This window comes from Eubalaena glacialis, chromosome 9, assembly GCF_028564815.1.
Source record: "Eubalaena glacialis isolate mEubGla1 chromosome 9, mEubGla1.1.hap2.+ XY, whole genome shotgun sequence".
In the NCBI taxonomy this organism is placed as follows: Eukaryota; Metazoa; Chordata; class Mammalia; order Artiodactyla; family Balaenidae; genus Eubalaena; species Eubalaena glacialis.
Genome location: NC_083724.1, coordinates 98436025 through 98463340, shown reverse-complemented (window position 1 = coordinate 98463340; position 27316 = coordinate 98436025). Strand labels below are relative to the sequence as shown.

The 27316-nt window shown below is 37.4% G+C and overlaps 2 protein-coding genes across 5 annotated transcripts in view; one reads left to right on the top strand and one right to left on the bottom strand.

The window, feature by feature from the left end:
• The window catches only part of CENPP (centromere protein P), a 238686-nt gene that overhangs the window by 56973 nt on the left and 154397 nt on the right, over window positions 1-27316 (bottom strand). The gene's annotated exons all lie outside the window — the stretch shown is intronic.
• Window positions 101-25540, top strand: ECM2 (extracellular matrix protein 2). 3 transcript variants are annotated; one of them, XM_061199334.1, is made up of 9 exons: window positions 101-403; window positions 4083-4271; window positions 6511-7005; window positions 9299-9414; window positions 11056-11191; window positions 16635-16792; window positions 18960-19099; window positions 20456-20782; window positions 24384-25540. In XM_061199334.1, the coding sequence occupies exons 1-9, from the start codon at window positions 115-117 to the stop codon at window positions 24550-24552; spliced, it is 2019 nt and encodes a 672-aa protein (XP_061055317.1). In that variant the 5' UTR covers window positions 101-114; the 3' UTR covers window positions 24553-25540. The 3 variants fall into 3 exon arrangements, with proteins under 3 accessions (XP_061055317.1, XP_061055316.1, XP_061055315.1); XM_061199333.1 differs by having other exon boundaries at window positions 6445-7005; XM_061199332.1 differs by having other exon boundaries at window positions 6442-7005.

Genomic DNA, 27316 nt, shown 5'->3' with positions numbered 1-27316 from the left:
GCTGCTGAGGGATATAGGCAATTATAGGCCAATTTTCAGAGGTAAAAATTTAGTCACTAACTCTGAAATTCTGTTTCATTCTCATCCTAGGAATCAAATAGTGAAAAAGCAAGCATGAAGTTTTCAAGCTTTTATTGTTTTCTTCTGCTTCTCATTTTTCAAACTGACTTTGGACAAAATGAAGAAACTTCTAGGAAGGAAAGAAGGAAGATGTATTATAGAAGACAGAGAAAAAGTTCCTCGCCCATCCACAGATCCAGTAGACAGCTTGGAATTAAGCAAATGAGGATAGTTACACCAGCAGCAACACTTCCCATGGTTAACTTGGATTATAGTACGGAGGAAAAGTTTGAATCCTTTTTAAGATTTCCTGGAGTAGAATCAAGCTATAATGTGTTACCAGGTAAGAAAACAGTAGGAGAGAGGAAGAGAGAGAAACTCCAAAAAGAAAATTTAAAAAAAATTCAAGTTATTATATTATCTTTTGGTTTAATCTACAAAGATAAATTTTGAAATAATTTAAAAAACCATTTATAGAATATACTTATAATACAAATTATTGTAAAACAGAAAAAAATATTACTTATCCTATAACTACATTTATAAAATCATAGTTACTATTTTGGTTTATTATTTCTAGTCTGTTTACTATGCCATGTATTTAAAATAGTTGTAATCATAATATAGTAATATACATGTCAAAACTGCTTTTTCATTTATCATGATAGATCATCTAGGATATAGAAATAAATGATTCAGATGAGTCTATGAACTCATGGCTATTAAATATTTTCAACCAAACATGAAGTTAAGCCACTGAATTTATTTTATATAGACCAAACTACTGAATTTTTAAAGTTTGAAAAGATTGGAAATTCTTCCGAAGATTTCAACTAGGCATTTTTAAACACTAATATTTAATGGTCCACATTCTTCCAGGTTTGGAAGGAAAAAGTAATTGTATTATACATATGGTACCATTACATAAAACTTTCAAAAGACAAAAGAATGTATCACCACATAATGTTCTGTGACCAATACTTCATACATTGTCTCAAGAAAACCAAATGCTTCTAAATGATGTTATTTCCACGAAGTTAACAGAAATAACATACAATTACCATGAAAATAGACAATTTAGGTCACATGATTGAGAGAAGAAAGAGACTACAGGCAGGGAATTTAAAATGATGATTATAGCGTACCCATAACTCTTAAAGAACGATGAGGTCAATTTCCCTAATTAAGTGGAAAGATATCCAAGCTATAATAATAGAAAATAAAAAGGTTGAAAAGTAGTATGCATAATGTGATCTCAACTCTGTTTTAAAAAATATGCAGTATAGGGTGATGTGCATTAAAATGTATAGAAGATGTATACTAAAGATTTCTAAATTGTCCTAAAATGTTTTCCAGTGGTCTTACAGTACTTTTTAAAAAAATTGTGGTAAAATACACATGACATAAAACTTATCATTTAACTATTTAAAAGTGTACAATTCAGTGGCATTAAGTATATTCACAATGTTGTGCAACCATCACCACTATCTTGTTCCTGAACACTTTCTTCACCCTAAAAGGGAACTACATATATATTAAGCACTTACTCCCCATTTTCTCCTCCCCCCCAGTCCCTGGCAACCACTAATCTTTCTGTCTCTATGAATTTGCCTATTCTGAATATTTAACATAAAAGGAGTCCTATAATATGTGGCCTTTGGTGTCTGACTTCTTTTACTTGGCATAATGTTTTCAAGGTTCACTCATGTTGTACGGTGTATCAGGACTTCATTCCTTTTTTATGGCTGAATAATATCTCATTGCAGAGAAATACCATGTTTTGTTTATCCTTTCATCCATTGACAGATAATTGCGTTGTTTCCACCTTTTGGCTACTGTGAATAGCACAGCAATGAACATTTGTGTACCAGTTTCTATCTGAATTCCCGTTTTCAGTTCCCTTGGGTATATACCTAGAAGTGGAATATAAGATACCTAGGAGCTGGGCCATGTGGTAATTATATGTTTAATTTATTGAGAAATTGCCAAATATTCCCCACAGAAGCTATATCATTTTATATACCCACCAGCAATATACAAAGACTCCAATTTCTCCACATCCTTGCCATTATTTTCCATTTAAAAAATATAGCTATTCTTGTGGATGTGAAGTGGTATCACATTGTGGTTTAATTTGTATTTCCCTAATGACTAATGATGTTCAGCATCTTTTTATGTGCTTATTGTTCATTGTATATCTTCTTTGGAGAAATGTCTATTCAAGTCCTTTGCCCATATTTTAATTGGGCTGGCTTTCTGTTGTTGAGTTATAAGAGTTCTTCACGTATATTCTAGATATTAGACCCTTATCAGATACTATCTGCAAATATTTTCTCCCATTGTGTACATTGTCCTTTCACTTTCTTGACAATGTCCTCCATGGACCAAATTTTTAATTTTGATACAGTCCAATTCATCTATTTTTTTCTTTTGTTGCTTGTGCTTTCGGAATCATATCTAAAAATCCATTGCCAAATCCAAGGTCATGCTTTATTTTATGAATATTATATTTTAGATCTTATATTTAGGTTTTGATCCATTTTGAGTTAATTTTTATATTTGGCATGAGGTAGGGGGCAACTTCATTCCTTTGCATATGGATATACAGTTGTCCCAGCACCATTTGTTGAAGAGACAACTTTTTTCCCCATTGAATGGGCTTGGCACTTTTGTCAAAAATCAATTGGCCATAGATGTAATGGGTTTATTTCTGGACTCTCAATATTCCACTGGTCTATATGTTTATCCTTATGCCAGTACCATACTGATATAAGCTGATTATTGTAGCTTTGTGGTAAGTTTTGAAATCTGGAAGTGTGAGTCCTCAAATTTTTTTTTTTTCTTTCAAGATTTTTTTTGGCTATTTGGGGCCCGTTATAATTCCTTATGAAATTGAGGATTAACTTTTCCATTTCTGCAAAAAAGGCTGTTGGAATTTTGATACACTATAGTACTTTTATGATCAGGAGACAACTCCTGATTATATCTATTTTTTTTTCCAGGGGAGAAATTGGATGGGTGGGATTAGTTTACTGTAAGTATCCAAATGAGAGATGGGTAGGGCTTGAATAGGGCTGACACAGCAGTAAGGGAAAGAAGGGGACAAATGTGAGAGCTCATTTGCGGGGACAGTGGCTCAACAGATGGAAAAGAGTTATCAGGAATAACACTAGGATTGGAAGGAAAACATCCCCTCTAATATTCAAATTGACTGTCTAATGGCCTGCTTAGTTGACACACTTATCCATGTATCTACAACACCGTATGTAGAGAAAACAATATACTAAAACCCACTGCACTGTGTACTTTAAAAGGGTATTTGAATTGTATTTCAATAACACAACAATTCTAAAAAAAAAAGATTGATGCAATGTCTCATCGAGAATTCAACATAAAAAGCACCACAAGCATACAGTCTGATTTCACCTCTCCATCTGCACATCAGGAAGGGTACAATGTGGGCTCATTCATCATTAGTGCTGTTCCAGCTCTCTGCTCTCTGGCACGTGATGGAACTATACTGCTTTTTCTCTTTTGAAGTTAGATGTAGCCATATAATTTGCCTTGGTCAATGTAATTAGACATGTTTAGAGCTTGTGTGTTATTTGCAACCTCACATTCCCACTGCTGTGGCCATCAGGGCAGCCTGCTTGGAGATGAAGCCTATTTTTTGTCCTGACAAAAAATATCTACATTGGACACCTAGCAGGAACAAGAAATAACTGAGATTTGGGGGTTGTTTGTTGCTGTTGTATAACTTAGCCATCCTGACAGATGCAGGATGGAAGTACGATTCAGGCTCAAGTTACCATGAGGAGGTCACTCTCAGAGCCTAAGTAAGAGGGGTTGAGAATACAGCATGTGAAAAGCATTTCAGAGGGTTACATCTGTAAGATACTTTTACCCTATGCATGAAAGAACATAGAATGTTATTCTTGTGTGGCTCTATCACATTGGGCTCACTTCCATTCACAAGTGCTAGTAACCATACAAGGAACTTAAATGTTACTGTTCTTTTCTAGGAAAGAAAGGACACTGTTTGGCAAATGGGATGACCATGTATAACAAAGCTGTATGGTCTCCTGAGCCCTGCACTACCTGCCTCTGCTCAAATGGAAGAGTCCTTTGTGATGAGACCAAGTGCCACCCTCAGATGTGCCCCCAAACAGTTATACCTGAAGGAGAATGCTGCCCCGTCTGCTCTGATACTGGTACAAATATTTAGCCCAAACAAAATATCACATGTGATTTAGTCTTTAACTTCCATTTGTTTTTATTTTGTCACTACCTTAAATTTTAAATTATGATAAACTAGTCATCAGGGTACTTAAAATATTGGCACAATGATGATAAACATGGAAATTATTTGGGAAATTGCATGATAGGGGAGAGAAAAATAAAACATCTTGGCTTTAGAGTTCTAGCTCTATTAGAATGAGTAAACTCAGACCAGATCACATTCCACATTTGACTCACAGCATTACAGATGTAGTGATAGAATTTACATAGCAAACAGCTCCCATGTTCTTAGTATGCGTGAAGAGCTCTGCTTAGTTCCTTACATGCATTATCTCACTTAATTCAACTCAGTGTGTTTACAGTTATCAACCCAAATGAAGATGAAGAACTCATGGTGAACAAAGGGAGGAGTGGCTTGCATCTAGAGAGAATAAAGCCCAGTTTTCCCAGTCTATGTGCGGTCATTACTGCTCAGGTAATCCTACGGAAATAAAGGGCAATGGCCCTGGAGCAGTGGCTTTTTTTTGTGGCACTGCTGTGCACAGAAAGATCACACTATGAGGTTTTGTTGGCTGCTCACTGTGCCTTATCCTATGAGGCTGATGCAGTAGAGGACTCTAGGGAGGAAGCCTCAGGACTCCTGCAAGAAAAGCCTGGCCGATAGCTTATGAAATAAATAAATATGTGTTAAATAATTCGATGGGAAGGGATACAGATATTTTCTGTTGCCTATGATCAAGGTAGATTGTTTCCACGCACACAGGATGATCACAGGGTGGTTACCTACAAAAGTCTCCTACCAGGAAAAACTTCAGAACATTTAGAAACTGTATTTTGGTGTATACTACTAATTATTTTACTAAGATATTATGACTTTAGAAAATGTTAGAAAACAAAAGTGTTTAATGAAACGGACTCCTTGGGATATGAAACACAAGATTTATAAAGGCAAGATCCAGAAATTCTCAGACATTTTTCAAAGGACTTGAACTATTATTCTTGAAATGCTGTGGTTATTTTGGAAAAATAAACTTGGATATACAGAAAAGATTTTAAATGTTTCAATATGATAGTTTTAGTTTCATTTTGCTAATTTTTTCCTATTCTCCTTTTGCATGTTCTGTCAGAGATGTGAAAAAAATAACTCACAGACTTTATAATATATACTGAATTGAAATTTCAAGTAATTCCTTCACATAATTATATTTTGAGTTCTTTTTTTGGGGTGATTTACGTATGGCATTAAATAAAATCATGGAAATGATTAAGTAAATTTTTATATTTTGATGAAAGAAAATCTATGTACTGAGCTCACTTTTCCCTAAAACTCTTCATTCAGAGGGTGAGTCTGAAGTCTGGTCTTTGTCAAGTCTTCCCCACTTTCTGCCAAAGATAATAACAGCTAAATACAAATGTAGATAAACTTTCTACGATTATATATTATGCTATCATCATCATGGAATAATAAAAAATACTCTTGTGCATATGTCTAGGTTAAAGAAACATCATTTAAGTCCAGGACGTCTTCTATAGGTCTCAAGCAGTAAAAATAATTTAAGTACAGAGTCTGGGAGGAAAACAGAAGAGAATTTTCTATAACTCTAAATTTCAGAGGATGCTTTTAGGCCCATGGAGCTGAAAGAAAATCAGACAGATATAATAAATCTATAAATAAAAGCCGATTTCACTACCATAAACAAGTAAAATGTACATCTCTTTCACTTTTTTATGTCTGACAGTGTACAAATTCTTACATTATCAATAAGCCCAATTAACTGAACAGTATCTACTATAAAGTTATCACATCTGATTATATTACAATCTCACAATAAGACTGCTTATAGTAAGCAACATATGGTAATATTATTCCCTCTTTAGTCACCAGATAGCATGATACTTTAGTAAAAATAAGTATTAAGGCTCACAAGGAAAAACAAGAATTGCCTATAAAGTCTTACAAAACAGAAATAAAGTTTATTTATTTCTATTAAAACTTGAAACAAAAATTTCAAGATGCATTTCACATTTAAACTGCACTCATATACCTAGAGGGAATATTATTTACTAACCTAATTTTCACTATGATTTTTCCTTTCATTAATACCACAACTTGCCCCTGCTGTCTTCTCCTTATGTGGTCAGTAGCCTCCTATTTGCTACTCAGTAGTATAGCATTAAATGACAGAACTGAATTTTCTGGTGATTCTTCAGAACAAAGAGAACATACCAGTTTACTTCATAAGCAACAGCCGTCTCCTTGGGTGGAAATGCATCCAGCACTGAGAAAAGAGGAACTTCAATTTGAGGAGGATGAAGAAGAAATTAAACAAGATGAAGATAGGGAGCAAAAGGAAAAGATCCCTAGACCTGGAGATTGGGGGAGACCTCCCAATGAGGGACAGAGCAGAGAAGGGGGAGAGCAGAGACCTGGAGAGGAGGGGAGGCAGGCCCATCAACACAGAAACCCAGCAAGGGAGAATGAGGATGAGGATGAGGATGAGGACGAGGACGAGGATGACGATGACACCGTCAGAGGAGATATGTTCAGGATGCCCTCTCAACTCCCAATCCCAGCTACCCCCAGAGGCATACCACCTCTGCCAAGCAGGTGCTCTCTGTCATACAAAACCATTTCCTGTATCAGCGCCGACCTCACACAAATACCACCGCTAACAGCACCAGAGATAACAAGTCTGGAGCTCATAGGTAAGAGATGTTGACGTTCGCTTGATTTTGTGGTTAACTCCCATTGTCCTATGAATGTTATATTTTAATTTTATAATATAAATTGACCCCAAACAGATTAATTTCACAATCTTCAAACATAAAAACTTTGCAGAAGAGACAGGTGTTTACTGCAGAATAGCACCGTCAGGTATAAAGTAAATTCCTCCAAATCAAACCATGATTTCCCATTGACTTTTTTCTAAAGCCAGCTTTATAAGGTATAATTTATATATAGTAAAACATTATTAGCATGTTATTCTTTGAGGTTTTTTTAAAGATTTCTTTTTTTGATGTGGACCATTTTTCAAGTCTTTATTGAATTCGTTACAATATTGTTTCTGTTTTATGTTTTGTTTTTTTGGCTGCAAGGCATGTGGGATCTTAGCTCCCCAACCAGGGATCAAACCCGCACCCCTTGCATTGGAAGGTGAAGTCTTAACCACTGGACCGCCAGGGAAGTCCCTGTTATGCTTTGAGTTTTGACAAATGCTTACAGTCAATAATCTAGATATAACATTTCCATCACCTCACCAAATATAACATTTCCATCACCTCACCAAATTCTCTCATGTCCCTCCTTTCACCAGCCCTGATGTTTTCTGTCTCTAGAGTACCTTTTCTAGGATGTCATAGAAATGGAATCATACAGTATGTAGCCTTTTCAGCTGGACTTCTTTCATTTATCATAATGCTTCTGAGGGCTATCCAGGTTGTTGCGTTTATCAGTAGCTGGCTCCTCCTTACTTCTGAGTGGCGTTCCATTGTTTGGATAGACCACAGGTCTCAGGTGAAGAACATCTGGATTATTTCCAGTTTGGGGCAATTATGCATACAGTTGCTATAAACATCCACATATGGATGTTTGTGCCGACCTAAGTTTTCTTTTTCCTAGGGTATATACCCAGGAGTGGGATTGCCGAGTGATACAGTAAAAGCATGTTTAACTTTATAAGAAACTACCAAACAGTTCCTTAAAATGGCTGTGACACTCCTTCCAGCAATATCAGAGAGATCCTGTTGTTTTCCCCCTTGTTTTAGCCATTGTGGTAGGCATGGAGTGGTCCAGACTTTTTGCCCATGTTCTTATAGGGCCAGGAAGAGCTCTGAGTGGAGGAATGGCAGGACAGATACGTGTGAAAGGCTGGCTGGTGGGGAGACTGGGACAGTGAATGAGTCTTGGCGAAAAGGCCCATGCTGGGGATGGCTCTGAAGATGCAGGGGTGAGAGAATCTGAGTGGGGTTTCAGATGTGTCTTGGGGGAAGTAACAGAAATAAACTACCACAGAAATAATAAATGATCGTATAAATAAATACTCAATAGTCACAGCCTGACCCCTTTAATCAGGACAGCCAATCTGCAATAGGACACTTCTGGTGTTATGGCCTTCCTGATACCATGTTCACATGATCTCCTAAGGAATTCTTCTCATGCCCAGAGTGTCCTGCTCCAGCAACGCCCCCTCCTTCTGTAGCCTGCATGCCAGGTGTGCTCTGCCATTAAAACAAAACAAAACAAAACAAAACAAAACAATTTGTGAAAGTCTAAAGTCTTATGAAAGATGAATGACCTGTGCTCAGTCACAGTATCTTGGTTTTATAAGGTCACCACATGATTTTTATAGTACTCACTATTTCTGATAAGCTCATTTTCTGGATTTAAAAATCGTTGACTACTGTACTTAATTAAATGCCAAACCAAAACACCATAAATTAAAGCATGCAGGAACTTCTATAGATTGAAGTCACAGAACTATAACATTAGATCTGGAGGCAATCTGAGAGATTATCTCCCCAAGCTTCTTACTTAGAGGAAACTGATGCTCAAAGAAGGCAAGTCACATGCCCAAGATTTCATTGTAAAAAACAGTATATTTCTGGTCCAGGGTCTAGGAAATGTCAATAGGGAAATACAAAGAACTATAAAAATCAGTTTCTATAGCACCTTCCATAAACACATCTTTGCTGTAAAATGCATAATGTTAACAGAATTGTCTACCAAACCACATTCTGGCTGTTTTAAAGCAGCTTCATCTAAAACATGATGTACTAGAGCATGACAAGTCCTTAGAGTGAAAATTTTGACCATATGAAATAGTCTAGTCCCAGTTTTGTTTTTTTTCTAAACACTCATTTTCTTATATAATACATACTGTCCTTGCTATAAGTATTGCGTTTTCCTCCAGATAAAGCTCTCTTTTGCTATCTATGCATGTGCATGTATACATGTATTTATAGGCACATAGGCCTAAAACACAATTGCTACGTGTCCTAGGCAATTCTATCACCTCCATTCCGGATGAAGCATTTAATGGATTACCGAATTTGGAAAGGCTTGATCTGAGCAAAAATAATGTCACCTCTTCAGGCATAGGTCCAAAAGCATTCAAGGTAAATAACATGCTCTGACTTCTAACAGTCCACGTGGATGGCTTTCTCATGACTTGTACTGTCAGTGGGTGGAGATGGAGAAGGAAGGAAAAGTAAAATGTTTTACTGGAGTTTTCTCTGAAGAAAGTTTCTGATGTCCCTAAAATGTATTCAAGTTTTATCTTGAATATAGTATATTGTTTTATAGGTTTCTAGCTGTTTTTTCTATGCTTTGTCCTTAAAGCACCCACAACAGCATGAATGACAAAACTAATGTTTTGAATTTATAGAGGAGTTTCTCCCTAAGTAGCAGAAAACATGTTGAAATATGGTCTCTTAGTACATGAGGTATTTCTGGGAAAAAAGGAGAGCTTATCTGGAAACTCTATTAACATTTTCAGGCCAGCAAGACAAAGCTTCCTTATTTTGTGCTATCTGCAAAATCTGATAAAGTATACTTCAGCAGGAGGGGGTTCTAGAAAAACAAATGGGCTCAGATGAAAATTAACATGGGGATACGCTAGGGAAAGAGAAAAGCATAGAGTAAACCTTTGAAAGAATCAGATTTAATTAAAAATTTTTTCTAAAAGGGAGAAAACAGAGTATCAAGGACTTTCAGAAAAACAAAGGCAGAAGAAAGGAGGGGTCTGTGTGTGTAAACAAATACTCATAAATGTGTGCGCTTAAAGAAGCCCAAGTAAAACAAGTTACATGCCAGGAGGTCAAACTTTATCCCCTTGGATGGTCTTCTGTCCACTCTTTGGACAAATCACTGGCCTCTTACAAGCTCAGTTCCTGGTTCTCATATAGATTCTGGACTGCAGACGAGAGAGCTCCAGACACTTGGTGTCCACGTTCATGTGAAAGACCTGGAGTCCTGCCTCATGCTAGCCGTCCTGATAGAACAACAGTTGAGACTTGTGCATTTCCTGTATTTGATCAAAAAAGAGGACACTGTAGGAAATTACCTTTTTCTTGTTTTGGGATTCTCTGTCCCATTTCCAAACTGCTGAAATTGACTCTGAGCACCACTGATGTAAATCATTCTGTAACTTTGGTAGTGTAGGTTAGTTTGGCCAACAAACATGTGACTACAAATGTGGAAATGCACTCTCCAGACAGTCAAAACTGTTTGGGTACCATATAGAAACAGTTTGTGACATTTAATTTTGAAGAATTTCCACAATCATTAGTGCTGTTTTATGACTCTGTTTCTACTTAGTATAGATGGAAAACTGAGTTCACAAACACATTGAAAGGGTTCAAATTGCTGTCTTGTTAGCATCTATGGCAGATTCAGATTATTGCATGATTTAATTAACTTTGTGTCTACTGCTGAGAAGTTGAAAACCTAAGATCTAGGAACATATGACTGGTCCAGTGGTGACAGGAGCTTTCTCTTGCTTTCTAAAGTCACCATAAAAATATGGGTGAGTGTGATGCAAAATCACCAAATGTAGTTTGCTGAAAATACCAGGGAATAAATGCTATTAACAGGACCAACATCTACCTGGCAGGGAGAATATGGGGATTCTTGTCTAAACCTGAGCAACTGAAGGTTTGTGAAACTTTAGTAACTACCGTAAATTGACCATTAAATGACATATATGACTGTACATCTGTGACAAGATAAAAAAGTAATTTTGAGATTTGCCTTTTAAGCTTCTAAAGAATTTAATGCGCCTGAATATGGATGGAAACAATTTGGTAGCGATTCCTTCAGAACTACCATCTACATTAGAAGAACTTAAAATCAATGAGAACAATCTTCAGGTTATTGATGAAGAAAGTTTATCAGGTATTTAACATTTGACTTTATGATATGTGTCTATATAATCTTTCTTCTGTAGTTGTGTGGAAATTTTATTTGCAATATTGCTAAATGAATAGCTAGTAAAATTTTTTTAGGTCATGTTACCATTTAAGTTGATAAAATTTATTTTAACTATTGACTGGTGAAACTTTAAAAAATGTATTTTAAACTGCCCATTGTCTTAAAAATGCATTTTATAAATAAACTTACAGTGATTTCAGGTTTTCATCATTCACAATACAATAACTAAATTACAAATCCATAATATCCTAAGAGTTACACTAACATTCCCCACACAGCCAGGTGTTCTGATGCTGTGTTCGTACCGATGTTTTTGGTATCAGTGGTGATAACACAGTATCATGGCTTGTTGAACGGGTCTCCTTTAATCACCCTTAGATGCTCAATACACCCCATACACAACTCCCACTGCCTCTCAACATTCTGCAGTTTTTAACTTGACATGTTTTGGCAAATGAGAATTATGCATAAAATATAAGTAAATGAGCATACTATGTGAGGCTGAGGGGTAATCCTACAAACAAAGTACATAAACTTTAGCACATGCACTCTATATGGCAGTCACTTTGCCTTTGACAGTCTTGTTCCCTAGAGAGTTGCTCTGGCACTTGTCCATGAGGCACATGCACTCCACAGGGCAAGACAAATGATGTCCATGGGTGTGTGGTTGCCACGACAGCCTGGCTTTCCCATGGATGCGCTTTAGTGAAGGTGCCCCACATTCTGTACATTTGATACAACTGGAATTTACTCTTTTAAGACTGCTTCTGGACTAGCTGGATAACTAAAGTTGTTATATTATGAACTCTGTATAAAAGAGGCAGTATTATATTTACCTTTTCATGAATTCTAGCTATGTCTTTGATTAGATTATATGCTTCTTTAAGACAAAAACTGCCTAATTTTTCTTTTTATCTTCCTAACAGTCTAGTGTAGTTCTTGAGGTATAGTGCTTAACATTTTTTATTTGATTTGAAATATATTTATTAGGTTAATGTTGATAACCAAGCCTTTAAAGGAATAAAACAATTCCATTATTTCCTTTCATTCCTCAAAAAACTTCATAAGGATAAAACACTTCTGGTGATGGGGAAAAAACAATAATGAGAACTGCCAAATCTGAGGATTACAGAGTTATGGAAATACTCTATTTCCAGATGGATTTCGGGGTACTTAAACAAAATTTGAAGGTCTTTTGTCATATGGAAAAGACATTAGAAAGTTCAATTTCTAACTGCTAGGTGAAACAGCCAAAGGAACACTTAATTTAGGACAAGTGTACTAATGGGTTATATGTGATCTACATGTGAGATGGTATTTCTAGCAGTGTTATCAAAATGACATGTTTTAAGTCCTTATTTGGAAGGTGCTCTCACACATTCCTACAACTGCTTCTCCACACGCACTTCTCCCTCATAAAAAAATTTCCATATTCCCAGAGGGTTGACTGTGTTCCAGGGTGAACTGGCCTCTTCCTCGATCCACCTCCCATCTCTACAGTCTGAGCACCTCACAGGCCTTGGCCCTGTGCAGGCGGCCAGTGAGGAGCCTCTGCACTGTCACCTTGTCCAGAGAGGCCCCTGTAGTGTGTGGCCCAAAGGCTCCTCTTCTCTTTGGCCTGTGTCTTTAGTCCCGTTCCAGTGCTGGTCCCTCAGGTACTGAGTTCTTAGTTCTGCTCTAATGCTGGCCCCTCAGGTACTGGGTTTTCTCTCGACTGCTGTAGCCACTGGGGCTCCTCAGCTCCTGTGAGTCCCACTGCTGTGGATGGTCAGGTTGGCTGGCAGTGAGCAAGGCAAGCCCAAGCACAGGCCACTGCCAGTACTGTGACACTACTTTTCTGGGTGGAAGCCCCTGGCTTGACCATCAGTGGCCTGTAGCACTTCTGTTAGCTCCCTCATGACCCTTCAGGTTTTATATATATAGTTCCAGAGAAGTGGGGAAGAAGGGCACTCCAGGGAGAGAAGCAGTATGTACAAAGGTGTGAAGAAACAAAACAATTTGGATACTATGGGAAATCCAGTTTCATGGATCTTGGATGCAGCGTGTGATGGGGAGTGAAGAACAAAAGATGATGTGAAAAGGTAGGAAGGAACCACACAACAGACAGCTCTGCACATGCTATGCCGAGGTGCTGGGAGTTCATCCAGAATCCACTGAGAGATGTGCATACCCACTATAGAGAAAAGGAAGGTCTTAAAATTGAAGGGAAGGTGAAAAAATAGAAGGGAGGGATAGCAGGAGAAAACTGGACATGCTAAAAAATGTTCCTGTCTTCATTAATGTTAAAAACAAAACAAAACCCATGATCATGGTGGCCTTTCTAGCAATGATGGTGGTGTGGCTATCCAGTCAGAATATCTATGAGATCAAGTTCTCACACAAGGTCTATCCATGTCTATAACCTGTCATGTAGCTCCCCGCCCACAATGGGAAGGACTCCCTACCAACTTCCTGCTAATAAATCCTCTTTCTGCCACAGTCTAACCTACAAGAACCTTCTCTACCTCCATCCTTTTGCCTGTTACATATAGGAACGTACATACTATCTATGTATACACAATATACACATAAGCCAGAGAATAACCATAAAGTAATGTATAATATTAATTTACATTGTTGTGTTTTGTTTCTCTTTCTTGTGAGGTCATGTAATGACCACCAGTCTACTTCTATTACCTATTTTCCTCTGAAAAACTTCTATTACATTCCAAAACCTCAACTATGTACTAGATAATTATGCTGGATTCTCAGTATCTTTAGTTGCGGAAATTAAGGAGTTTTGGTTATATGAGGGAATAGAATCACTTATCATAATTTACTAGTTGGCCTCCATAATTCCTCTCTGTCCTTCAGCTGATGTTAAACACCAGCAGATTAATATTTTGTCATGCTGTTCCCTATCCAGAGGCTGCTTGTTGCCTAGAGAAGGAAAGTCAGACCTTATTTTCTGGTGCACAAAGGCCCTGCACAGCCCACCTCTGCCCTCTCAACAACCTTCATCCCCTCTTGCATATGGCCCACTCCAGGGCTGGTCTCTTTCCTACTCCTGAGCACACCCATGTGAGTTCATGCTTCCATGAGTTCACCTGGCTGCCTCACCCTCCCATGTCTACCTACATCTTTCTGTCCTGAGAATCTAGCCCCACTCACACTTCCGTACCACTCAAGTCTACACTGCCACCTCCTCCTTGTCATGTTCTAGAATCTATGATCTGTACTCCTGATGGTAGTGTCTTTTGTTTATCCTTAGACTATGTCTTACTTCTCTGATATGCCTAAGAGTAGGATCTGAGTTGCACAGAGCATTTCAGTGCAGTACCCATGACTTGAGTTGAATATGAAAACATCCCCTATTCTGAAAATTTTGGCCACTGAACAAACTCCAAAGTTACACCCTGAATGTCTGACTCAGACACCTCTGGGTATCTTCACTGCTGAGCTGTCCATTCTCCTTTAAGTTTCCAGTTGATTTGGTCATACCACTCCTGAGACCAGTAGAAACAATTTAGAAAAATCTTGTTTGTATAAAGGCCTTTCTTGGTAGCTCAATCTGAATGTGTGGAGAATTTTTGATCATTCTCCTTTCAAAACGTCCATCTGGCTGCACTGTCAGAGTGCACAGGAGTGAACACTGTGATGGGAATTCAATGCTATAACTCCCTTGTTCAGAGACTGAGGGTTTGCCAGGCAGAGTGCTCCTTCAGTGTCCTGGCAAAAGGAACCACCCATTGCATTACATTCCTCATACATCCTTGATTATGCTGCCATTTCATACCTGTCTGTCTTTGCAAATACTTCGAATGACCCTCTACAACCTTCTACTTCTCATCCGCCTGCATTCCAAGTCCCTGCTTGGCCATTGCTTCCTCTGTGGGGTGCCCTGGCCCCCCAACTCCCTCCTCTGGCTTCTGTTCCTTATACAAACTTTCCTTTCCATACTGTACATTCTTGACTTCCTTTGTCATAGATTAATTGACCATAAATGCATGGGTTTATTTCTGGGCTCTCTATTCTGTCCCATTGATCTATGGGTCTGTTTTTGTGCCAGTACCACACTGTTTCAATTACTGTAGCTTTGTACTATAGCTTGAAACCAGGGAGTGTGATATCTCCAGCTTTGTTCTTCTTTCTCAAGATTGTTTTGGCTATTTGGGGTCTTCTGCGTTTCCATACAAATTTTAGAATTATTTGTTCTAGTTCTGTGAAAAAGGGTATTTTCATAGGGATTGAACTGAATCTGTAGACTGCCTTAGGGAGTATGGTCATTTTAACAGTATTAATTCTTCCAGTCCATGTACAAGGTATATCTTTCCATTTGTTTGTGTTGCCTTCAATCAGTTTTTTTTCATGAATGTCTCTTGGTTTTCTGAGTACAGGTCTTTTACCTTCTTGTTTAGATTTATTCCTAGGTTTTTATTCTTTTTGATGCAATTGGAAATGGGACTGTTTTCTTAATTTCTCTTTCTGATAGTTTGCTGTTAGTGTATAGAAACTCAACAGATTTCTGTATATTAATTTTGTATCCTGCAACTTTACTGAATTCATGTACTAGTTCTAATAGTTTTTTGGTGGCAGTCTCTAGGATTTTCTATATATAGTATCATGTTGCCTGCAGTGGCAATTTTACTTCTTCTTTTCCAACTTGGATTCCTTTCACTTCTTTTCCTTGTCTGATTGCTGTGGCTAGAACTTCCAACACTATGTTGAATAAAAGTGGTGACTTTGGGCATCCTTGTTTTATTCCTGATCTTAGAGGAAATGCTTTCAGCTTTTCACCGTTCAGTATGATACTGGCTGTAGGTTTGTCTTATATGTTGAAGTATGTTCCCTCTATACCCACTTTGTTGAGAGTTTTTATCACAAATGGATGTTAAATTTTGTAAAAAGCTTTTTCTGCACCCATAATAAAAGATCATTTGACTTTTATTCTTCAATTTGTTAATGTGGTGTGTCACATTGATTTTTTTTGTGGATATTAAACCATCCTTGCATCCCTGGGATAAATCCCACTTGATCTTTTGAATTTGGTTTGCCAATATTTTGCTGAGGTTTTTTGCATATACATTCTTCAGTGATATTTGCCTATAATTTTTTCTTTTTTTGTGTGTGTGGCGTTTTGGTTTTTGTATGAGGGTTACAAACTTTCATCATACAGCACAACAGTGATTTCTCTACAGGTCTGCCTCTCCTGGACCAAGCATTCAGCATTGAGTCCTGGCTGATCTGAGCATTTGGGATTTGCAAAGTACTAGGGAAAAGGCTCTAAGGGGGCAGGGGGATACAAATAAAGAAGCTACAACATCAGTCCTCCAAATAAACTGAACATTTCACATGAAATTTTGAAAGCCTATAGAAATTACATGTTTTTTAGTTATCCTAATATCACAATAATTTTATTTTTTTATAGACTTAAATCAATTGGTCACCTTAGAATTGGAAGGAAACAGTCTCAGTGAAACCAATGTCAATTCTTTAGCTTTCAAACCTTTGAAGAGCCTATCCTACCTGCGTCTGGGAAGAAATAAATTTAGAATTATACCACAGGGTCTTCCTGCTTCTATTGAGGTACCAATATCTTACTTATAATATTTTATATTTTAAATACAGCACACTATGACAAAACAAACAATATATTTTAAAAGGTTATTGTGATGCATATTAAACTCAGTAGTTTTGGTGCTATATACAGAATTTACTATAATTTGAGCACTGTTTTCAAACAATACAAAATTATGAATCAAAATTATAACTATTAGTAGAAAATCTTGATAAAGTGAAAATTGGTTCTGCCGACGGCTCTTGGGGAGAGAACAGGGAAGATGAACTGAGTATTCAAACAGAAACTACAACTTGCAAAAAGTACCTTGACTTGCAAAACTGTCCCAAACTGGAAGTGTGACGTTCATCCCAGTCTGTTCCACCCAGAGTCCCACATGGACTAGCAGTGACCCTGTGAAAATGGACAAGATTTGCAGAGAAGGCTGCTGACTGTGCCAGCAGCACCACCCCCCACCCTCTTCCCACAGCTTACTAGTTCTAACTAGCTCCTACCAAGGGCCCAAGCACTGTCCTGTCTCCATCCCCTCTGGAGACACTCCCTGCTGCCCAAGTGTGTGGTCTCCCTTGCTACAACAAGAAACACACTTAACTAAGGGGGGACTCTGGGGGGCCTTCTCTGCTGAGTGTACGCCCCAACTTCCTGCATTAAGAACAGAGGCCTGGCAGATCCAGCTGACTCCTAGGCCACCTCCTCTGAGTTCTGTTTCTGCCACATACACAATCAGGCAGCAGGACGAAGCTTCCCACTGCTGTGGACGCAGTGAGCCAAGAGAGGGCCATTAATCTCGATATGATACTGCTGCTACCACAGCCACCATGCTTCCTCTTCCTACTTCCAGATTAAGATAGACCTTTAGAATTTACCAAAATTGTAAAGATTGAGGTTCTATAACCTGGCTTTACCTCAGAATCACTTGGATTCTAAAGAAATACAGATTCCTGGACCTATCCCAGACATGCTAAATCAGGTTCTTTGGAGAATGGGGTCAACAATTTATAATTTTTTTAAAAATTAAAATTTTAAATAGATAATGCATGCACACAGTAAAACACACACACAACACTTGAATAGTACAAAAGAGCAATGTGTCTCTATTCCACGTCTGACCCTCTCATCCCTGGTTTCTCTTTCCAAAGACCCTCTCGCTAGCTTCTTGGGAGGTGCTGTCCATGCAAGCACATGTGCTGTGAATCCTTCCAATGCACTGCTTCACAGCTGCAGTTTCAACGTATAAATGAGTGTGCTCTGATTTAGGTTGGAATTTATACTTTAAAAAGCTCACGAGTGATTCTAATACACAATCAAGTTTAGGAACCGCTGATCTAGTTCACCCCGAAATATGTATGAAGGTAAAAGCAAAAAGCTAAAAATCACTTTACCCACTTCCAACAATACCAAAATTAAATGACAAAGAGGGGGAAATTACTACAACAGGAATAGAAAGTTACTCTGAATATATATACCAATTGTACTTCTGAATTCCAACAAGATCCCTGAGTGAAAAATTCCTTGTAATGCCAAATGAATTTAACTTGAAGGCAGCTAGCTGTTGAAAACTTACTAATAGTTCTAGCAAACTTCACCCTGATGTTAAATGAAGGCTCTTAATTAACTGTTAATTAAAGTAATTATAATACAAACAAATCTAAAAAATGTGAGCCTAAAAAAATTACAGACAGCATGGACTGGTAGGAAGCAGGCTGACCTAAGCTGGGGCCAGCCAGCATGAGTTTCCCTCATGTATTAGCTGTGTAACCTTGCAAACATCTTGCCATCTCTCCAGGTCTGAGTTTCTCTACTGCTAAATGGGGATAATTTCTACTTATTTCCTACTTTTTAGGATCTTGAAGCCCAAATGAAATAATTTATGTGAATAAGTTTTGTAAATTAGAAAGCTTTATACAATTATTATGGTATGCTATATCATATATCATTTTATGGTTAAAAAATAATTAAATAAAATTCATTTAATTCCATAACCATGACAGATAGTACATTTTATTTTACTAGTTAGAAAATCTGACAACTTAAAAATATGAACTCATTTTGAAGTGCTGCAATACTCTTTAGCTAACACTAGTGACAACAGTCTATAACCTGATTTCAATTCTGTGAGATTGAATATATTTATCAACTAATATGAAAAAAATAAGTCTCTTCTCTTAATTATAGGAATTATACCTAGAAAATAACCAAATTGAAGAAATAACTGAAATTTCTTTTAATCATACCAGAAAGATCAATGTCATTGTACTACGTTATAATAAAATTGAAGAAAATAGAATTGCTCCTTTAGCCTGGATAAATCAAGAGTAAGTACATGCTACAATCTGACTTTCTTAGATGATTTCTTTCCTTTGCCATTATTAAACAGGGTATGAACATGGGCAAGTGAGGGAGGTGACAGCATTCTTTCTTAGTGAACCTCCCCCTACATAAAACTTGGCTATTTGCATAGACTTCAAACCATTCATGATATGACTGATGTTAGGATGGCCATGGTCACTGCTGCTGGGGACACCCTACAGTGTGCAAGTGCTAAGCCCAAGCAGTGTGACCTTAGGTCTGATCACTGTTCTGCTCTCTGCTGACCTCACAGGCAGTCATGAAGTTTAAGTGAGATAATCCCCTTCCCATAGTGAGGAAGGAAGCTGCCCTCCTCTCCCTTTCTCCCTCACCATTAGGTGGAAGCACCAGCATTCACTGTTCTATACCACACTGTCTTCATTCCTTCAAACTATTTCTCTATTTCAAGTGCTACAAAACAGACTAAAGAATGCGTGACCCGATAGCGGAAGCAAAAAGCAGAGCCCATCTTCCTGGAGAGGAATCAGTGGCCCCAGGCTGTAGCCTCAGTGAAGGACAAAGTGTGGAGGCCTTGCTCATCAGGAAGGAGAGGATTAGCTACACAGGGAAACAGGGTCAAGCCCTGGCAGCAGCTGCATCAGAGCAGATCTATAGTCATGTGGTGAGGGAATGAGGGATCTGAGTGGCACCATGGGGACAGGCATCTTTCAGAAGCAGGACAGAGATGAAAAGAGGCCTTGAGGGCCAATTAGGTTTAGCAGGATGTGGCAATGGCAGGGCAACTGAGTCTTCATCAGGTGAAAAGTCTTCATGGGGTGGGCAGAAGCCGCAGGTGAGGCTCTGAAAAAAGCCAGATAGCTCACCACATTTCCCAGATCTTCTGGCTTATTAACAACCTTTTCTAGATGCCTCATTCTCACCCCAAGTCCCAGATCCCAGGTCATCAGATCAAATGTGGAACAAGAATGCAATAACCCCTCAACACTGCTACTTTCTTGCTGGAACCAGAGATGATTTTAGGGTTTGATGTCAGCTAGGACTCTGGACTTCATTTCTGATACAAGTTTGACCTTAGAGATATTTGGGGGACCTCTTTGGGTCTGAGCATTTCCCCTGGGATATGAGTTTTTCTCTCTGAACTCTGGTGCTCCTCTATTAGAGAGGAACTCAAGCAGCTCTGTGGTACCCGGGTAAGAGCACTAGCCTTGCAGCCAGACCACCATACAGCCACACTTGCACTGGGAATCATTACAGCACACTGAGTACTGGCAGGAAAATGGACAAGCATCTTGACTGGCTTGTCAAAACTTTGAGCTTACAGTCACTGCTCTGATGTCCCCACTCTGTTTACTCTTTTCTAGAAATCTAGAATCAATTGACCTCTCCTACAACAAGCTCTACCACGTCCCCTCCTATCTACCCAAGTCGCTGCTGCACCTTGTGCTCATCGGCAACCAGATTGAGCGCATCCCTGGCTTTGTGTTTGGCCACATGGAACCAGGCCTGGAATACCTGTACCTGTCATTTAATAAACTTGTGGATGATGGCATAGACCGAGTTTCCTTCTATGGGGCTTATCATTCTCTGCGAGAGCTGTTTCTGGATCATAATGAATTAAAATCTATACCACCTGGGGTACAAGAAATGAAAGCACTATATTTTCTGAGATTGAACAACAACAAGATACGGTAAATTTTGGCCTTTTCAAGTATACGTTTAAATTGTCATGGGTGACAAAATATAGGATTAAACAACCATGACATGATGTCTGAAATTTAAAGAAAAAAAGTGACAAGAGGTTGCATTAAACAAGATTGGCAAATGTTAATGATTGTTGAAGCTGGATGATAATAGGTATGTAAGGATTCACTATAGTGTTTTTTCTACTTTTCTATGTATGCAAACTTCCATAGTAAAAAAATGTAAAAATAGAGTATGATTATATAATACCTAGAACCTTAGAGGCATGTTCAAGTGAGGCTTCAAGGCAGTAGACTATGGTGCTAATCCCACCTCCATATGTAATTTCAAACACTGTAATCTGTAGAACACAAAACCTAAGTATATGCTAAAATTAAAATTGCTTCTATCTAGATTTTTCTGAAGACAAAATTCTGAATAAATTTATTGAGACTCAGCTCCCTCACTTCTGAGGACACATTTTTCTGTGTGTGTTCGTCTGCTGACAGAGTCATCACCCCTGCCTAGAAAGTATGAATGTCTCAAGAATTAATCTGGAACGCTTTGTTAGTGCAGCCAATGAGGGAGGCAGACCCCAGAGCTCTGTGGTCCTGTCCTTGGAGATTATACCCCTTACTCTTTTACCTGTCTCTACAATTCCAAACATAAACTCCTGAAAAATAAAACAAAGAAAGAGTCAAGAGTTTATAGGGGAAAAGGTGGGGATGGGAAAGGCTTTAAAGATTCAGAGTCAAAATTTTTTGGCCAAAATAATTCCTAGGTCATGCTTATATGCTTCCTATTGCATTGCATCAGGAGGCATACAATATCTGTCCCATTCCGGTGGGATTTAGGTGGTCATGGCCTGTTATCTCCATTATAACCTTTCTCCTCCACCACTGAACCAATGGTTTTTTCACTCACAGATGCTTATTGCTTGCATCTGTTATTTCCTTAGGGGTAATAAAATGGTGAATTTCTATTTTTGTCATTCTTTCCATATTTTATAGCTGGACTTCCTCTGTAAATAATATTTTCTTTTCAACTAGGGCAACTTTGTTACTCTGAAAGGTAGGCTCAGTTCTTTCCTTTAAACTGCCTAGCAGAGTAAGAAGTTGGTTACAAATTTGTAACTGTGTGAGGTGATGTATGTTACCTAAACTTATGGTGGTGATCATTTCAACCACATACACATACAGCAAACCCTTACGTTGTACACTTTAAACTAATACAATGTTATGCCAATCTTTATAAAACTGGAAAAAAACATACATATGCATTAAACATGAATGAAAAGGACTATAAAATATATGAAAATTTTAATAGTGGCTGTCTCAGGATAAAAAAGAAGTTGGTGCCTAAATATTTTTGCTTTATTATTTTGTTTTTGGCTTTCTCTCTTTCTCTGGAGAATCAATATGAACTTATGGCTTTATATATTAAGAATGTTTCAATCAACTGCAATTATTGTTCTTAAACTGTCCCATCTTTGGCCAATGGTAGTCCTTCGAGTTGGTTCCTGTGTCCTTGGATAGGCCTCCATAGATCTTGGATGGCTCACTTTTATATTCCCCACTACAGCCCGATGCCAGCCTTCTTCCAAGGAGCCCTAGCTCCTCTCACTGGGGAATCGTGTTCAGAGGCCCCAGTCTGGGCACCAGGCATCTTCCTTTCAAATGTGTTGTTACTGTTTCAAGGCCCTTCAGTGGACTGCCAAAAATATATATTTTGTGAAGAAAAAAAAATGAGTTCATACAGATATTCCCAAGTCAAATTTAATGTTACAGAGAAGTCCTTCTGTTTTAAACTTGCTTATCTTACACTGAAAATCTAGGTTCCCAACAATAACTTATATTTACTATAAACAATAGTTTCAAAATGATAATACCATTATTACAACTAACAACAAAAGTATTTAAGTTTATTATGTTTTTAGTAGTTCTATTTGTCCTTAGAATATGTTCCATGAAGGATGTATAGCTTAAATACAGAAGTTTCCTCTGTAACAATAGGTCAACAACTTAATATTCAGATAGGTCTTTAATTTGCTTTGGTTTTTAGGAATTGCTACTTTCTATATAATATTTTTCTATGCCTGTCCCTTATACCATATTCCACCCTTTCCCATAGGTTAAGTTTTTTAAAATTTATTTTTGGCTGTGTTGGGTCTTTGTTGCTGCGTGTGGGCTTTCTCTAGTTGCGGTGAGGGGGGCTACTCTTTGTTGCAGTGCGCGGGCTTCTCATTGCAGTGGCTTTTCTTGTTGCGGAGCATGGGCTCTAGGAGCGTGGGCTTCAGTAGTTGTGGCACACAGGCTCTAGAGCACAGGCTGAGCAGTTGTGGCGCACGGGCTTAGTTGCTCCGCGGCGTGTGGGATCTTCCCCGACCAGGGCTCGAGCCCATGTCCCCTGCATTAGCAGGCGGATTCTTAACCACTGTGCCACCAGGGAAGCCCCTAAACTTTTAAATTAATTTCCCATTGATGATCCCAGTGTTATTTTTTTTTAAAATATAAGCATACATACACACATTCATATTCCCCACTGCCTCTCACAATTATTATACAAATTATTACACAAAAGGATTATTATTTTTTTCTCTCTCTCTGGAAAGAGTGTATATTTTTTCTGTTCTTCACTTTTAAAAATTATCAGTATATCCTGGCTATCACTCCATATCAGTATGTAGAGAATTTCCTCATTCCTTTTTACAGTTGAATAGTATTCCACTATATGGACATTTTATTCAACCAGTTCCTTATTGATAGACATTTGATTGTTTCCATTTTTTTATACTATAAATAATGCCACAATGTACAACTCTGTTCAAATGTAATTTTGTATTTTTCCAATCTAACTTTGGGATAGATCCTTAGAAGTGGGATTGCTGAGTGAAAGGTATAAAATGCCCATGTAATTTTGCTAGATACTGCCGAAGTCCTATCCATGGGGCTGTACTGTTTTGAATTTCCTTCAATGATGTTTGATCCTATAGAGCCTCACCATCAGAACATGTTAATGAACTTTTGGATTTTTTTGGGAGGGTGCTGGGCAAATCTGGTAAGTGAGAGTGGTATGCCAGTATCATTTCAATTTACATCTTTCTTTTCATGAATGAAATTAAGCATCACGTTTACATGCCATTTCATTTTCTCTTCTGTAAACTGGTTACCCAGGTATCTTTTTTTTTCTCATTTCCCTCTCCTCCTAGGTTTTTGGGTCTTTGTATATTAGCCCTTTATCTGTAATATAAGTTGCAAACACTTTCTCCTAGTTTGTGATTTGTCTTTTAACTTTGCATTAAAAAAAAAAACACCTGTAGTCAATTTATTAATCTTTTCTTTTAGTGCATCTGGTTTTTGAGTCACACATAGGAAGATTTTTCCCCCACTCCCAGGGTATGACCATGTTTTATTCTACTATTCTATGGCTTCATTTTTTCACATGTAGATCTTTGACATATTTGAAATTTTTTCTGGTGTATAAGAAAAGAATCCAATTTTATTTTAAAAACAAAAGAGTTTTTAAAAGAAATATAAAATTTAGCTCCTAAATTATGAAGGCAGAATATTACTTGGATCATTTATGACTTGCATGTCTATTTTTCCTTAGGAATATTCTTCCAGAACAAATTTGCAATTCTGAAGAAGATGGTGATTCAACCCTGGAACATCTTCATCTTGAAAACAACTATATTAAAACAAGAGAAATATCATCCTACGCATTTTCATGCATAAGATCATATTCAAGTGTTGTTCTTAAACCACAAAATATCAAGTAATTCCACATTTTTCTTTGTTATTTGTAAATTATACTCACATATCTGTTTCAGTAGCATCTTTCATCAATGAGAGAGATATAATGTCATGTTATACTTAGTATCATTATGCTAGCCAACCTGATTCGCCAATGCACAGAAGAACAACCAAAGACATATCTACAAGGTTTAGTCTTCTAGCAGTTTTAGTGAAGGTTTCAGTTTTACACTCTAGAAAGAAGCCATCTCATTGCAAAGTTTTCTCATGAGAATAGGATGTTGTGTGCTACTGAACTAGACTGGGAGAATCTAGAACAAAATAAGCATGTCCTTTACAACAGATCTTAGTATTGCTATTAGCTAAGAACTCCCTAAGTCCTTTTAAAAATTATGTATATTATGGTTCAAGACCAAGAAGTTGATAACAGGAAAAAATAATAGGTAGAATTTATGAACTAGTGTTCTGTTTATTATTCTACTGTTAAAGCAATAATTTATTAATTTTCTATAAGACCCTATGATACAATTACTGGTATAAATAAACTTAATTATTGTCTTAGCTTTAGTTCCTTCTATTAATTACACGTGTGGAACTAAAACACTACTATAAAGTTAATTTCCTGGTTTTGAGAATTGTACTATGGCTAAGTATGTGGTTATTAACATTAGGGGAAGCTGGGTGAAGGGTATATGTGAATTCTATATGATTTTTGTAATTTTTCTGTAAGTCTAAAATTTCTCTGTAAGTCTAAAAAGTTTAACAGTATTTTAAGATCACCCTCATTATTCTTTGCTCAAGATCAAAAGATTTTATGGGAAGCAGTGGAGTTTGCTTAAAATATATGTTAATTTTCCTTGACTAAACCTTGTAAATGTAAACCTAATGCATAAATTTAAAAAAATTTTTGCTCCTCTGGTCATTGTTAGTACCTCTTTTCTTTGTCCTAATTTGCTCAAATGTATCCTTTTACTCAGTTCAATTTAACATAAAGCTATTAGTATTCACTATATACTAGACCCTAACAAAACCATATAATATATTAAACTTTTCATTATGTAATGATCTTTTATCTTTATTTCTAAAGTAATTTGTAAAAGACACATACAGAAACCACGTTGACTTTTCTGGTTACTCTCAGTTTTGTACCTTGAAAAAACACCAGATTAGGAACTTAAGTTCTAGTCTTGGCCCCCTTGGGCAGGTTACTCTAATTTTTCAAACTTCAGTTATTCAATTTTTTAATAGTTCTCTCACCATCCTCAGAACCTTCCAGCCCCACTTCACAGGGTCATTACGAGAACCAGAGAATAAAAAGCATCTGGGAAGCGTGGTATGAAAGGTGAGTATACTTATAATTGCCAACCTTTCATATAAAATTAACAGCAACCAGCAAACCAGCATATTCAACCAAAGTTGATTATTATCTGGACAGCTTTCAAGATGTGTAAGTTTGATTTATCCCATTTAAGCTAATGTTATTTCTAAGCCCCTTTTCTTAATATCTAGGTTTTTGAGATTACAAAATGAACAAGAATAATAATATGATACAAACTGTTAGAATCAAGGGTCAAAGGCTTAAGCCAAGTGGCTAAGAAGAGAAATAAAATCCTATGGAACAAAAGTTGAGATTTATAACTAGTTTAGGAATGTAGAAGCATTGCTAATTTAAATTGGCCAAGTTGAATGTAAGAGACAGATGAAAACAAGAAGATATGGTTATTCATTTAATCAACAAGAACCCCTGTGCAATGCTTCTTGCTGTGTGAATATAAACGCATTGACATAAGTGGCAAACTAAACAGTAAACAAAATCAGTGTCAGAGGGGACTCAAACTGACTCAAACTGAATAAGGTGAGTCAAAAGAATTAGCATCCTGGACAACACTGAAACACTCCAGCATTCATTTCTCATTCTGACTTTAATCAGATGTGTCCCGGGTGCTGTTCTACAGAGACAGGGATGAATAGATCAGATGAGGTCTCTGCTCTCTGGCAATGCATACTGTGTTAGGGGCAATAAGCAGGAAATCAAATAGACAATCAAATCAACAGGCCAAGTGTGATGAAGTCAGCAGAACAGGTTGGTGATGCAATGAAGCATGCTGGGTTCCTGAGGTCCCTCTGCCTGGGCCTGGGGGTACTCCCAGATCGTGGGTTTCTAGAGTGTGCAAACAGCACAAGTTGCAGTAAGACACAGCAATCCCTGGAAGCCTTGGAGTAATACCAGGCCCAGGAACACACTGAGACCCTATCGTGCACTCAGGGACACCCTGTTGGGAGCGGAATCTCTAGAAAGGCTAAAAATCAGAATGACTGATGAAAGCTTTGTTTTTAAGTTGGAAGATGCTTTTATTTCTGATTTTATAATTTAAAATATAAAATATGTCTAGCATTGAACTTGTTTGCTTTGAAACTTCATCATGCTCTGGATAGAAGCTTTAATTCCATTTTTTAAAAAGTGATAAATGTCCATATAGCAAACATTCTTCATGATATATAATGTTTAAAATAAAGAGGTGTTCTGTTTGGCTTCAGAAATATGCTGTAATTACTAATACATATGTACACTAAGGAAATCCTGGCCCAGCTATGGTCTGAAAATATTAATGGTGTGTCATCTTTGCACATAAGTACGAGAAGTACTAACTAACTTTTCAATTTTGAGATTTGGCTTATTGTAGATTAAAATATTTCAAAAAGCACCAAGGATAAGATGTGGTTAAAAAAACATATAGCCTAGAATCATAAGGAAATAATTACACCAGGAATCAGGACACCTGGGTGCCC